This window comes from Pleuronectes platessa, chromosome 6 (assembly GCF_947347685.1).
Source record: "Pleuronectes platessa chromosome 6, fPlePla1.1, whole genome shotgun sequence".
Classification (NCBI taxonomy): Eukaryota; Metazoa; Chordata; class Actinopteri; order Pleuronectiformes; family Pleuronectidae; genus Pleuronectes; species Pleuronectes platessa.
The window spans coordinates 2,588,087-2,602,086 of record NC_070631.1 but is presented as its reverse complement, the minus strand read 5'-3'; the positions used below and the strand labels follow the sequence as shown (position 1 = coordinate 2,602,086).

At 43.2% G+C, this 14,000-nt stretch overlaps 1 protein-coding gene across 1 annotated transcript; it reads left to right on the top strand.

The window, feature by feature from the left end:
- Positions 1–1,422: 1,422 nt before the first annotated feature.
- ada (adenosine deaminase) lies at positions 1,423–13,512 on the top strand. The gene is made up of 11 exons (XM_053424908.1): positions 1,423–1,560; positions 4,974–5,035; positions 5,617–5,736; positions 7,049–7,192; positions 7,275–7,390; positions 8,376–8,500; positions 11,109–11,180; positions 11,582–11,683; positions 11,811–11,878; positions 11,968–12,097; positions 12,754–13,512. Exons 1-11 carry the CDS (start codon positions 1,423–1,425, stop codon positions 12,856–12,858), a joined length of 1,182 nt encoding a protein of 393 aa, XP_053280883.1. The 3' UTR covers positions 12,859–13,512.
- The last annotated feature ends 488 nt before the right edge of the window (positions 13,513–14,000 follow it).

Sequence of the window (14,000 nt, the reverse complement as noted above, 5' to 3'; positions counted from 1 at the left end):
TGTGGACAAATATAATGTTGCAATGTTTCCTCATTAATGTGTCGCTAATGGAGCGTGTGTCTGCAGAGCTGCTGCAGCTACGACCACAAGATGGCGCTGACGCACACAGACACACACAATTTACCAGTGATTAGTGACATGTGTAGGTTCAGTGTGAATGAGGTTCACTATGTCACATGACAAAGACAAACAAACATACATACATACAGGCAAAATACATATATACTTATATACATACACACACTTTAATACATACATACAGTACACAAAAACTAAATACAAATATACATATATACAGGAAAAATACATATATACTTATATTCATACAAACACTTTAATACATAAATACAGTACAAAAAACACATACAAATATACATATATACAGGCAAAATACATATATACTTATATTCATACACACACTTTAATACATACATACAGTACACAAAAACAGATACAAATATACATATACAAACACACGTACATACATACATATATACACACATACATAGATACATATACATACACACACATACATACAGTACACAAAAACACATACAAATATACATATATACAGGCAAAATACATATATACTAATATTCATACACACACTTTAATACATACATACAGTACACAAAAACACATACAAATATACATATACAAACACACATACATACATACATATATACACACATAGATAGATACATATACATATACACACATAAATACAAACACACATAAATACAGGCAAAATACACACATACATACAAATACGTACACACACACAAACATATACATACACACTTACACAAACACACACATACAAATTAACAAATTCAATACCTATCGATATATTAGTTTTATGTTCTATATTTAAGGAGACGTGTTCAGTCCTACATGTGAATTTGAGAAGCAGAGTTTCAAACACTGAATTGGTTTTCTTCTTGTTTCCCATCAACTGTCGAGGTGTCCACATCTCTGTGGGTATAACTCAGGGACCTTGTGGTTGCACATGTCTCTGTGAGAAACATCTTACTGACTCTCTGTGGTCCATTGCAACACCCCCCCCCCCCTCCCACCATGTCCCTCATGTCCCTCACCATCTGCGGAGTCCACATCACACAGACCCCCCAGATTGTGTCCTAACGTGGTTTGACATGAGTAATTAGCCCGGAGGTAAAGCTCCCATCACATGGTGCAAAGCTGCTTCCGCCACCCAGGCCCGTTAATCCTCCAACCCGCCGTCCACAGACGTTTTAACCCCGCACCGGGTGAACCGCACGACCCGCAGGCCCGTGCATCCTCTGCCCTGGGTGTACAGCCCTGCAGTGTGTGTGTGTGTGTGTGTGTGTGTGTGTGTATGTGTGTGTGTGTGTGTTTATATTTCAGCCGTTGCGCGCAAAAAGGCGTGTCCATGTCTGAGTCATGCATATAACCAGAGGAGCTGCGATAAGCGCCGTCCCTCCGGTCCTCAGCGCACAGTGCACCGGCTCTCTCACCGGCAGCAGCCTCACCGCGATGGCCGAGCACGCTCCTGAACCAGTGGTATTCAACAAGCCCAAGGTACGTTCCCCACCGGAGGAGTGTGAGTACTCGGGAGTTTAAACAGAGAGGAACGGGATCTGGGGACAGGCGAACTTTGCTTCGAGGGTTTTACGCACGTTGTGGCTGCGTAAAAGTGTCCAGAGACAAGAATGAGCAGGAACACGGAGGCTGAATAAAGACAGGGATGAAGTTTAAAGCTCATTAGAACAAAGATCTACTGCTTCCTGTCACTCTGTTGTTTGGAACCCGCAGTAAAACAAGGGAGAGCAGCTCCAGTGCTTTGGCAACAAGCAGCACTGGGATGTGGCACATTTACTCATCCTCCACTCTCTGGTCTTGGAAGTTGAAAAGAGGAAAGAGGCAGGTTGAGCTCATGGTGGATCAAAGCACGCACTTTAAAAACGTGAAGTTAAATGATCTTCTCCCGAAAACAGAAACAAAGACAAACTCTTTATTTCTGCATCACAGATGTTTTTGCATGAACTGAACACGAGCCTTGTTTGACATGTGTCAGACACTGAGGCATGAGAAGGTTTACAGCCACTCGCCACTGCCCTTTGGTCCCGGGTGATACCTGCACCTGCATATCTCTCCTGATAAGAGGCGAGGAAATGACTGGTTCAGTGACAGAGGAGCAACACACTCACTCAGAGATGTGGCAGCTCCATGGACGTGAATTGTAAAAGCACAGACCTCAGGCCGCCTGAAGAGATAAACTCATTAAATATTAATTTGCTGGAGCAGAATCGAAACCACCATCGTCTGCTGCAGCAGTCGTCACCGGTTCAGTATCCACACACCTCATAGGATCACAGTCATGCAGCTGCAGAGTCAATACTGTCAGTCATCAGGATGTGAGGGAGGTTTCATTTTCTATTTACTATTTTATCAATTGACAAATTAGTTGTTTGGTCTATAAAATGTCAGAAAATAGTAAAATCATGACATTTTCTATGGATTAATTCAAATATGAAGAATATTCACTTTGCAATGACTTAAAACCGAGACGCAGCAAATCCTCACATGTTTTCATCACAAAAGTTGATGAATTAAATTTGAATAATTGATTATTGATGTGGATCAGATGAACATGATTAAGCACAAACATATAAATCCGACCAAAATGGGGCTTCAGTCATTGATTGTGTTGTTTTGTTGATTAGTTCAACAATCTATGAATTGTTTGGAATCCCAAAATATCTATTAAACAGTATAGTATCCATCAATTCTATATAAAACCCAATATGACATTATCATTAGTTTAATTATTTTATCCAACCAACAGCTCAAACCTCAACGCAGTAAAGCACATTCACCTGCCAACGCCCAATTCTGGATTATGGATCTGACCTCTAATGTGGATCCAAACCAAATATGCATAATTCTACTGAAAATCGACTTCAACCTTGGCAGAGGTGAAGATATTGAGTTCACTGTCACTCAGACACTGAGACACTAAGACAAAAGCAAACGACTCCCTTGATTAATCTGAAGTGTGTCGCTTTTTAAAAACATCAAACTGATCCATCACAGTTAAGTGGAAGTGATATTTTCAGATTTCTTGTTTCATTGTTCAGATCATAAAACCCAGAGAAAAGCAGAGAATCTTTAATGATCAGAGCAGAGTCAGAAAATGGTTTGGTGAGATGATGATAATGAAAAAACACTGCAGCTGTGGTGACTAATCAACTAATGTATATAATGTATATAATATGTAAATACAGAAGCTAAAACGATGCGTTCACTGACTGATGTGAAGTCCAGATCTTTGCCTCTCACACACCAGAGATAGTTATGCACCGGTATTGATCACTTATCATCATCTCGCCTAAAGGGCAAGATCTCACATCTTTAATCAACCAATTAGCGAGTGAGTCTGCAGCAGAACAACAAGCTGCTGGATTCCTGAAACGAGCAGAACCGACCTATCACACGCTGCGTGACAGGAAGTGCTGCTGCAGGATTTCCTGTGGTTGCAGATGAGTTTAGCAGCTGGGTTCCTTCTCAAGAACAGCACACGTGTAAACAAGTGAGATGCAAACCACTTCAGTAGAATGCACATCGAGCCGTGGTGTAAACATTTGTGTAGAAACATCCGATCTCTGGAGTTGCTCGTACTTTGTCGCACACAAACGGACACAACTCGGTTTATTGTCGTTTGGATAATTGATTAATTATCATTCAAGGAACAAGTATTAATGCTACGTGTGAACATCAGCACCTGATCCACACACGTTCTGCTGCCTTTACGTATGAAAAGAGATACGTACGTTTCAAGCTATTCCACCATCATCGCACATATACCTGTTAAGCAATACAACCACTAGAGGGCGGGGCCGAGTCGAGGGTTTCTGACGACATCAAACATTTGAGGTTCTCATCACACTGACGTTTTGCTCAAGTGCTTTTTGATAAATTCTGTTTCGCTCTCAGTTGAACGTTCGCAGCCTCAATTCAGGGCTCGTTTCCACAAAGGAGCTAATTTCCATTCTTCGTGCGACCAGGATCTAATGTCTGGTGTAGTGAAATTCTACTTTGGAATCTGGTCCCTCGACTGAAGAGCGTAGTTCAGATGTCAGCTGTTGAAGGAGCAGCAGAGATTCATGGGTGTCATGTGGCCGGAGAGGCAGAGCAGTCAGTCTTCTCTCTGGCCCCCCCGGTCGCTCCACCACTTGTTGCCCAGTCAGGCGCGATGCATTCACGACGGGGTGCAGCCAAAACATTGAACTGCAGCCCCCCCCCCCCCCCCCCCCCCCCCCCCCCGCTCTCCCCTGCAGCTCGGCTCTTTGACACCAGGCAGGTTGTGTTCATTAATAAAGACACAAGACATGAAAAACATATTAAATACACGACTTTTGGGGAATTTGGAGGTCAAAGGTCATAGTTTCGCCTTGTGAACACGTTATCTTGTTGATGCCTTGAGAGAATCCTCCCAGATTCAGAACAAATGTTCACTTAAACTGGATCAATTATCTGATTTGATTTGGGTGGGCGAAGGTCAAAGGTCAATGTAACGGCGACCCTTACAGAAACACAGATTTCACCTCTTGATCAGGAAATATCAACGCTGCATTTAGGGAATTCCCTCAGAGTTTGACCAGTTGTCCCTCTGGACTCAGACACTGAGTCATGAGTCTGAAATGTAAAGTGAAACTCTGCAGGTCATTGGTTTCGTTGAGCCACGGTTTCATTTATAGTTTTGTAAATCATTAAATTCTTGCTATTTTGAAGGAATAGTAAACACATGTTAGTCATCATGTGTTTTCAGGTCTGTTCTGTAGGTAGAACCTTCATATACGTGATTAATAACACCTGTAATAATAATTCATATCCAAATGGCGGCAGTGGAAAATGTCTGTTATTTCAGTTTCTTTCTGTTTTTCCTCTGAACTGCTCAGATTGTTTATTCACTGTTTCCCCGTCGTGCACAGGTGGAGCTTCACGTGCACCTGGACGGAGCCATCAGGGTCCAGACGCTTCTCGATGTCGCCAAGTAAGTTCCTTTATCCGAACTCTTCAATATTGACATTAGATTGTTTGTGTTGTTTTGTGTTTGTTCCAGATAAACACACGTTTAGATAGATAAGAAGATAAGAAGATAAGAAGGCCCCGCTGTCATCACCAGTAACGTTGATTCACTTGTTTTAACAACTTCATCCTGATTAGACAAAGAAGCATTTCAGTAAAGGAATGCAAAATGTATTTTCCAGATAATAACAAACACATTCTTTGATAAGAGAAGATAAGGGATTCTTACTTTTCTTTAATCTCTGCTCGGGAGGTTAATGCTACAGCTAAAGAGAACTGCAGGTTATGAATAAAACCATTAACTGGTGGAGCTCTACAGTAAAAATCTGTGTATTTTTTGTTTTGAATACAATTACACAATAGACTAAATAAGTCCTGGCCCAGTTTCAGCAGCTGGATTCTTCATTAACAACTCGTCTGTGCAACACGTCGCACAAACACAACGGCCTCTTTGTTCAACGTCTCCTTTAACAACAACAAATCACCGGCTCAGATTCCAGCTCTGTGATTGAATCACTTATTTTTATTCTCTTCTCTTCCTTCTAGGAGACGCGGCATCAGTGTGCCGGCCACTGTCGAGGAGATGAGGTCGAGGATCATTCTGCAGGAACCCGCCACCCTCACCCAGTTCCTGGGCAAGTTTGCAGAGTACATGCACGTGGTTGCGTAAGTGCTGACCTGACGTTTCCTAATGACTCTGTTTCATAATTACCAAAGGTGCAAAAGAGCAAAATGTGAGCGATGGTCCTGTCGAGGGAAGTTTTACGACGAGGGGTCAAAATCCAGTCGTGCACTTTATCGCACACGTGCATTCGCCGCAATCCAGTGACTTGTAAAGTTTGAGATTGATGGCGTTCGGGGATCCAAGACGCTGTGGGAGTAACCCGGTGAGATTCTAAAGCTCGGTGGGGCGGCGGTTTTTAAAAAGCCAGACATGCCAGAGAGGAACATATCACTGCTTCGATGGAGGGTCCCCTCGGAGACCACAGTGAAAGGAGGAGTTCCGGTGTCTTACATTTAGTCCTGAGCTGTTTAGAAAAGACCTAAACACACTCTTTCAGATTCTCAGTGGCTGTAGAATCTGTCGTGGTCGGAGTGCAGCGTGCAGTCGAGCTGAATGGACCCTTCTGTGTGGAGGCCCTTGAAAGCAGCACGGCCTCAGCAACACGGGGGAACTTACCAGCGGAGTTCAGCTCATGCAGGATTGTTGTATGTTGTCTGTGTGTGCTGGGGGTTGGGGGTGGGGGGGGGGGGGGAGGGGTGGAGGCTGGAGAACAACAGGCATTCAGACCTGTGCAGAGCATTTACCTTCAGTGTAACTGCTGGAAGCCGCGTTGTTCTAAAGGGAAGAGCACGTTTACATCGTCACAAAAAGCATCCGGTAAACAAACAGTAAACAATCAAATTCCACTTGTCATAAACATGCCGAAATGTTAAAGGGAAAAGTAAATTATTTACTATATTACAAAACACGTCGTAATAAACAGCAGTAAACAATGAAACTCAATAAAAAACCAACACGCCAGGGGAAAGAAAAGAAGAAGAAAAGAGTAAAGTGAATAGTTTGTAATTTTGATTTTCATTTAGAAAGATTAGAACCAAAGATTTTAAGTTAGAAAAATGTATTTTTGTTAATTTTCCCTACAAATATAAATCAGATGTTTATGAATTATTTCCTCTACTTCCATTCATCCTGAAGTGTGTGTTGAAAAAGAATTTAGACAAATAACATGAAGCACATCGAGGTCAAATACATCTAATGAAGTGTTAATGTTCATGATCAATATTAATATAATTATGTTTTGGAGCTCAAATGAAGCTAGCTGTGTAATTGTTATATTGCTCAAGTCCAAAGCCACTTAACTGTTTAAATAACCTGTTAACTGGGACTAATGGTTTGATTTATTATCCCTCAGATAAGTTTATCAGGGTCAAAAGGTCGAAGCACTCACCGGGTGTTTGTCCATGTTCTTTCCAGTGGGGACAGAGACGCCATCAAGAGGATCGCCTTCGAGTTCGTTGAGGACAAAGCGAGCGAGGGCGTGATCTACGTGGAGGTCAGATACAGCCCACATTTCCTGGCCAACACCAAAGTGGAACCTTTGCCGTGGAACCAGACAGAGTGAGTCGAGTCTCAGAGGGAAACACGAAGGTGGATTCACCGCGTGTTGTCGTCTCACGCTGTGTCTCTTCTGTCCAATCAGAGGAGACCTGAGTCCGGACGAGGTGGTGCGGCTGGTGAACGAGGGGCTGAGCGAGGGGGAGAGGGCGTTCCACATCAAGGCCAGGTCCATCCTGTGCTGCATGCGCCACATGCCAAGTAATGAACTGTTACTGTCTGCTAAATCCACCTTGTCCTCACTGTTCTGTCTTCTGTCTCAAACGTCTCGTTCATCATCGCTCAAATCACGAGCAGGAGCATCACAGACACACACTTACTACTTGAATAACCACCGACATGTTGTCAGTGTCCAGGGGAGCCAAGCATCTCCAAACTATTTAACCAGATTGAGATAAGATAAGAGTCTATAAAATAAGATAAGATAAAATATAATTATCCTTTATGAGTCCAACAATTGGGAAACTATGCAATATTACAGCAGCAAGAGTAACTCTCTGCATTTTCTAATATTATTGTTTGAACTTTTGGAAATATTACAGACAACTTCTAGATTATCGGTTTCTCAGATTTTAGCATTCAAAGTTATGTTTTAAAATAAAAAATGTTCTACTATTACAGAAAATTTCAAGTTCCACTGACACTGGAGTAAAATGTAGAGATTCAGATTTAACCTCTTAACTTTGTGATATTTACATTTTCTTCAAAAAAAAACGTGTTAAATTCAAATAATTCAGTCAAACCTGAATGTTAAATATAAATCTAAATATAAAGCTTTTTCTAAGTGTTAAATCACAAACATATTCTGTATACCTGCTTTAAAAAGTCCCTATAAAAATACACACCACTACTTTTTACATGTTTGTGAGCTAAATATTGAAATGTTATTGTCAACGTGCTGCTTTTCATTCGGCGCCCGAAGCAAATCAGAGGAATATTTCAACATGTGGGAAACGAACTCTTTTGTTTCGTTGCCAAGATTCAACCCTGAAACCAACTGTTGTGTGTGTTTGGTAAATATGAGGCTCTCACCAGGAGCCAGGGAGTTAACCAAAGATTAAATCAACTGGTTCCTTCCAAAAGATTATAATAATTAAGCTGAATTAAAATGCTCGGTCACATCGTGTGTGTGTTTGATCCGACCGACACAAACTGTGCAGTAACACATCTGTTCTGGATCCTGCAGGCTGGTCCATGGACGTGGTCGAGCTGTGTAAGAAGTATCGCCACCAGGGCGTGGTGGCCATCGACCTGGCCGGTGATGAGTCCCTGAACTGTGAAGCCAACCCCGACCACAGGAAGGCCTATGAGGTGAGGGGTACACACATCGAGGCAACACCAGCACACACAAGGAGGGAGGTTCTGTTTGTGTTTCTCTTATTCAGCCTCACGAGCAGCAACAACAGCAGTGAGTTGGATAAACAGCAGATTGTTTGGCAGCTTCGGGGGGGGGGGGGGGGGGGGAGTCGAGGGAGAGCTGTGGGAGAGCTGAGGGAGAGCCAGGGATTTCACAACACTAATGCAAAAGCCACATTTCTTCAGGGTTTTTTTCAAACTAGCACTGTCACCTCACAGCGAGAAGACTCCTGGTTCGAATCCCAGCTCTGACCTCGTGCCTCAGAGCAAACAGCACATGTGGGCCAACGTGCAGAGCTCGAGACCAGGTGCAATCTGGATGTGGCTCATGTGGCAAATGGTGAATATGGATCAAATCCAGCTAAACTAATTCAGGCCACCTTTGGATAACAAGCGGTATTACTTTGGATTATCTGTGGCCCAGATCGGAAACTGTTTTCCTCCGTCGGTGTGTCCATGTAGGTTTTCTCTAAAGATTAGATTAAATTGCCAGTAGGTGTAAATGTGTTTGACCCTCGTCTGGAAACCAGTCCTGTCTCTCGCCCTCTCTCTGCTGGGACCAGCTCTTCTCAAACCTCAGAAGAAGAGATGGCTGTGTCTTTTACGCTCTTGCTTCCCAGATCATGTATTTTGGATGATTTCACTTTGTTTAATCCAGGACGTGTCTTGATGAATCCTCTCGTCCCTTGTCCTCACCACTCGTCCCTTCAGGAGCAAAGAGGAGCTGGATCCAATCCCAGCTGCCATCGGGGCGAGAGGCGGCACATGTGGATCACAGGGCCGACGTTTAGAAACAAACAACCAGTCACACTCGTACAGACACTGTAGTCACAATCTATCGTGAGCTGCATGTCTTTGGACCGTGAGAGGAAGGCTTTGTTCAAACCAGGGTTTGAACCCACATCCTCTTTTCTGTGTGACAGGAGCCACTGCACCACCGTGCCACCCAGCTGCTGCCATACTTTGTTTTAGTGCTAGTTAGAAAAAGCTGCTAAAACATTTAGAAAACACTGACCTCAGCTCGATGAGCCCAGCGACACTTGGTTGTGGGCTTGTTTATTTATTTATTTAGAAGGATCCCCATTAGCTCTACCCTAAGACAGAGCTACTTCTAGTGGGGTCCACATTTAAGACATACATACAGATATCAAACATTAAAAAAAATACATTAAATACCAATATCAAACATTTAAAACATACGTTAAACTATAAATATATGTTACATTATAGATATCAAAAGTTAATATACATAAAAATAGTGATCATATAATATTACAGATATCAAAAATAAATTTAGTGGTTATGCAATATTACCTTTGTCATGATATAAAACACTGATATATACAATTCCATAGAAGAGAAAACTGCAAACCATGTAAGAGAATACTACTCCTTTATGTACAGTACCTCACCATCAAGGCTTGTTAACGTGCTGATGTGGAAACTTTACTTATCAAGCGTCAAACAGACGATATCTTCACATCTGGATCTGTCGCCACCATCGTGTGGCAGTGAAACCTGTTTCTCTGAGAAACCGAGTTCCTCTTAATCTCCGACGCTTCTGAGAAAAACTCAGTTTGGCTTTCAGGCAGAATTTAGTGATGAATTCAGAGAAATGTTTTTTTAACTTGTCAGAACATAACGGATGAGATGAACCAATTAAAACACTTTCACTGCCTCATTCCAAAATAATGATGATTCAGGTTGTGAGCTCCGGTCTGTGCACGAGGGCACGAAGGAATGCTTCACTAACTTCCTCTGACCCAACTTGTGACAAGGAAGTAAAAACACAACCAGTTCAAAGTCGTTAGTGACAATGGTTCTGTTAATAATTCATTAAATTACAATAACTCTGTTGCACAATGGTTCATAAGTGTAGTATTTGCAGATGTTGCACTAAATCTGTCCATAAAACAGCAATCAAACCTGAAGACTGACATTAAACCTCTCAAATTAAATTATGCTTAACTATATGAACACCCAGATTTGATTGTTATTATAAGCCTTTTTATGATCTTGTTCAGTTCAGGTTATTGTTCTGCATGTGTTGTATTTGTTTGCATACACGTCCGACTTCAGGACTCAATCAGAAACAGTTCATGGAGTTTTATGCTGCGTACATAATCAGATATTCAGTTTTTAATTCCCATCGTGAAGCAGTGAAACATCTGTCTCACGTCTAGTTTGGAATTTATGAAATGTGATCCAATTGTGAACGAGAAGCACAAGTGACATTCTCCGCTCAGTGAGAAAGCTCAAACGAAAAAACACATGTTCGAACTGGAGCGCTGTCGTGTCTGTACTGAGTTTAAACTTTGTGAATTAGAAAATGAACATTCTGTTTATCTTCTCATCCGGTGGAGACAGTTGTTTTCTCCACGGAGCCTCAGAAAGGCAACTTTTCCTCTGAGACAAAAGAATGTAAAAGTGTTAAGATCCAGGCTGATTTATATAAAAAAAAAAAATAACCTCTGTTGATATCATAGTGGTGCAGATGTGGACACCAGATGTTGGTCCCTGCTGCTCGGTTGCTCATGTGCTCCATGATTTATTTTGTGGCCAGGAAGCCGAGCGGTGTGGGATCCACAGGACGGTGCATGCAGGAGAGGTGGGCCCGGCCTCCGTGGTGAAGGAGGTGAGCTGCTCCACAATGAAGTGAGACATTTCTCAACTGGGCGGAGTCTCGAACAAACACGTGACACAAAACCGGTTTGGTGTTTCCAGCGAAGAGTTGACCAGGGAACAAAGAAGTGATGCAAATACACACGTGTGCAAAAACAACATTTGGGTGGATGTGACAATTTTGTTCCTGTTTGTGTCCATCTCAGCTGCTTTTATTACCACACACACACAAACACACACATAGACCACACACACACACACACACACACCGACAGCCAACACAAAGTGGTCATGCTCCCAGCGAGACATGTTTCAACACTTCCTGCAGATTCTGCTGACATGTGTTCCCTGGAGGGTTTGTTTTGTGCTCTAAACCCTCTGCCTGGTCCTCGTGGCCCCTGGGGGACCCTGTAGGCGGTGGAGGTGCTGAAAGCCGAGCGCGTGGGACACGGCTACAGAACCCTGGAGGATCCGGTCCTGTATAAACAACTACTCGCTCAGGACATGCACTTCGAGGTGAGGACGATTATCACTTGTGCAGAATGTGCATGCAGCTGATTGACAGCCGCTCTGTCCTCGGTGGGGATGCACCGCCCCCTGGTGGAGGCTCAAGTTCTCAGGCTATGTGCTGCTGTGACTGCAGGTGTGTCCTGTTTCCAGTAAACTGACCGGTGCCTGCGACCCGGACTTCAGCAAACACCCTGTGGTCACGTGAGCTGCTTTCATATTCACACTGGGGTCGTGTTGAGATGCAGGTCGATCACGTGGCGTCTCTGGGTTTCACCGGTTTGTCTGTGCAGGTTCAGGAAGGATAAGGCCAACTACTCCCTGAACACAGACGACCCCCTGATCTTCAACTCCACCCTGCACCTCGACTACAGCACCGCGCTCCACCACATGGGATTCACCGAGGAGGAGTTCAAACGGCTGGTGAGATCAAAAGCGTGAATAATTAATTAGAGAAGAAGTTCACAGGCACAGAATGGAGGGAGACTTTGAAATGACGGCACGGGCTGCAGATATACGCCGTGCATGTCAACGACTTCCTCTGCTTCTAATTAAACCAGGAACAAAAGCTTACATGAGAGAGAGAGAGAGAGAGAGAGAGAGAGAGAGAGAGAGAGAGAGAGAGAGAGAGAGAGAGAGAGAGAGAGAGAGAGAGAGGCCTCAGTCTCCTTTTAAAAACCTGCAGAGAATGTGAGGACGTGTTCTTCACAACCAGGTTCATAAGAAGGTCTTTTAATAAACAGTTTGACATTTTGGTAAATTGCTTTCTGCAGAGTTTTTCAAGAAGACTGGAAACAGGGAAAACAAAGAAATCATTGTCATTATGATTCTATGCACTGGACTGACCAGTTTGTTTAACCCCCCCAGCAACACTTTAAAAGAAGACCAATTAAGGCGGGAGCCCAGCAGACTAGAAACCCCGTCTCTCTGCCTATCTGAGAATTCACTGATAATTACCTGGTGGTTTTATTTCTGACTTTTCAGCAGAACCTGGCTGTGAAACTAAGATTTTTAAATGTGACCCTTTTATATCATGAATAACTTGTAGGAGCCGTAAAGTTGTTGTCGTCATTTTCTAGAACCTCAAGTCTGCAGAGTCGTCCTTCCTGCCTGAGGAGGAGAAGAAAGAGCTCCTCCTCAAACTTTACGAGGCCTATGGGATGATACAGGACACCGCCTTCTAAACCTCCGAGGAAATCTGAGGAGGAAAACCCGTTAATCTCCTCCACTTGACACGGGGAGAACGTGTTTTCACAGATCTCTACCCAGATATATCGCCTATAGGATAATAAATCAAACATGGCTGCATCCCTTTAACCACACACACACACGTATATCTGTACATCATCAGCATGAGGGGCATGTTTCTGTGTGGGTTCCATCCCAACCCGTGTTATATGACAGGACAGTTAACTGGAGGATGTCATGGTCCTGGACATGTTGTTCCATCTTGTGTTTGCATCCTGTCGTCTTACAGAGAATCAGGGAACCTTCAGGAATTATTCACAAATATCATAGTAGGTTAAACATTCGCAGTTCAGGTTTCAGACCTATGAGAAATCTATGTCTTACAGTGAAGACATTTGTTCCCGACTATATATGCAAAACTGGTTAAACATCAGGTTAATACAGCTTAATACCAAAGTTCCAGTCGGACACTAGGTGGCAGACTTCTGTCACTTAGATGCACTCACCACTTAGTGTGGTTATGCATTTATATAATTACTCTCAGTTCGATTGATGTGTATATTTATTTAAATAAAACAAATTCCATTGGTAACTGCCACATTTCACACTTAGGAAAAAAAACACCTTAATAAAAGTTATTATGAAACGTTGTCTGTGTGTCAGACTATTTCTTTAACTAATAAAACCAGCTCCTGTTTATGAGGAACATCTGAGAAGATTCAGTTCATGCTCATTACTTTGATTTCACTGGCTGTGACCATAAAGGGAGCGCTGGTACCAGTCAGTGCTGGTTTGAGTATTTTCTGAAACTGCAGCTCTCTGGGGATTTTTCCACTCACAGCAGAAAAATCCAGTGATGTGCCGACGAGAGGTCAGAGGGGACTGGACGCAGGGACTCGAGCTGAGAGGAAAAACAGAATGAACCACGCGTCAGACATGGAGGCCGACGTGCTGGAGCAGAGTCTGTGTCAGGTTCCAGACCTGTCAGGTTCCAGTCCAGTCAGGTTCCAGTCCCGTCAGGTTCCAGTCCCTTCAGGTTCCAGACCCCTCAGGTTCCAGTCCCGTCAGGTTCCAGTCCCGTCAGGTTCCAGTCCCGTCAGGTTCCAGTCCCCTCAGGTTCCAGTCCCCTCAGGTTCCA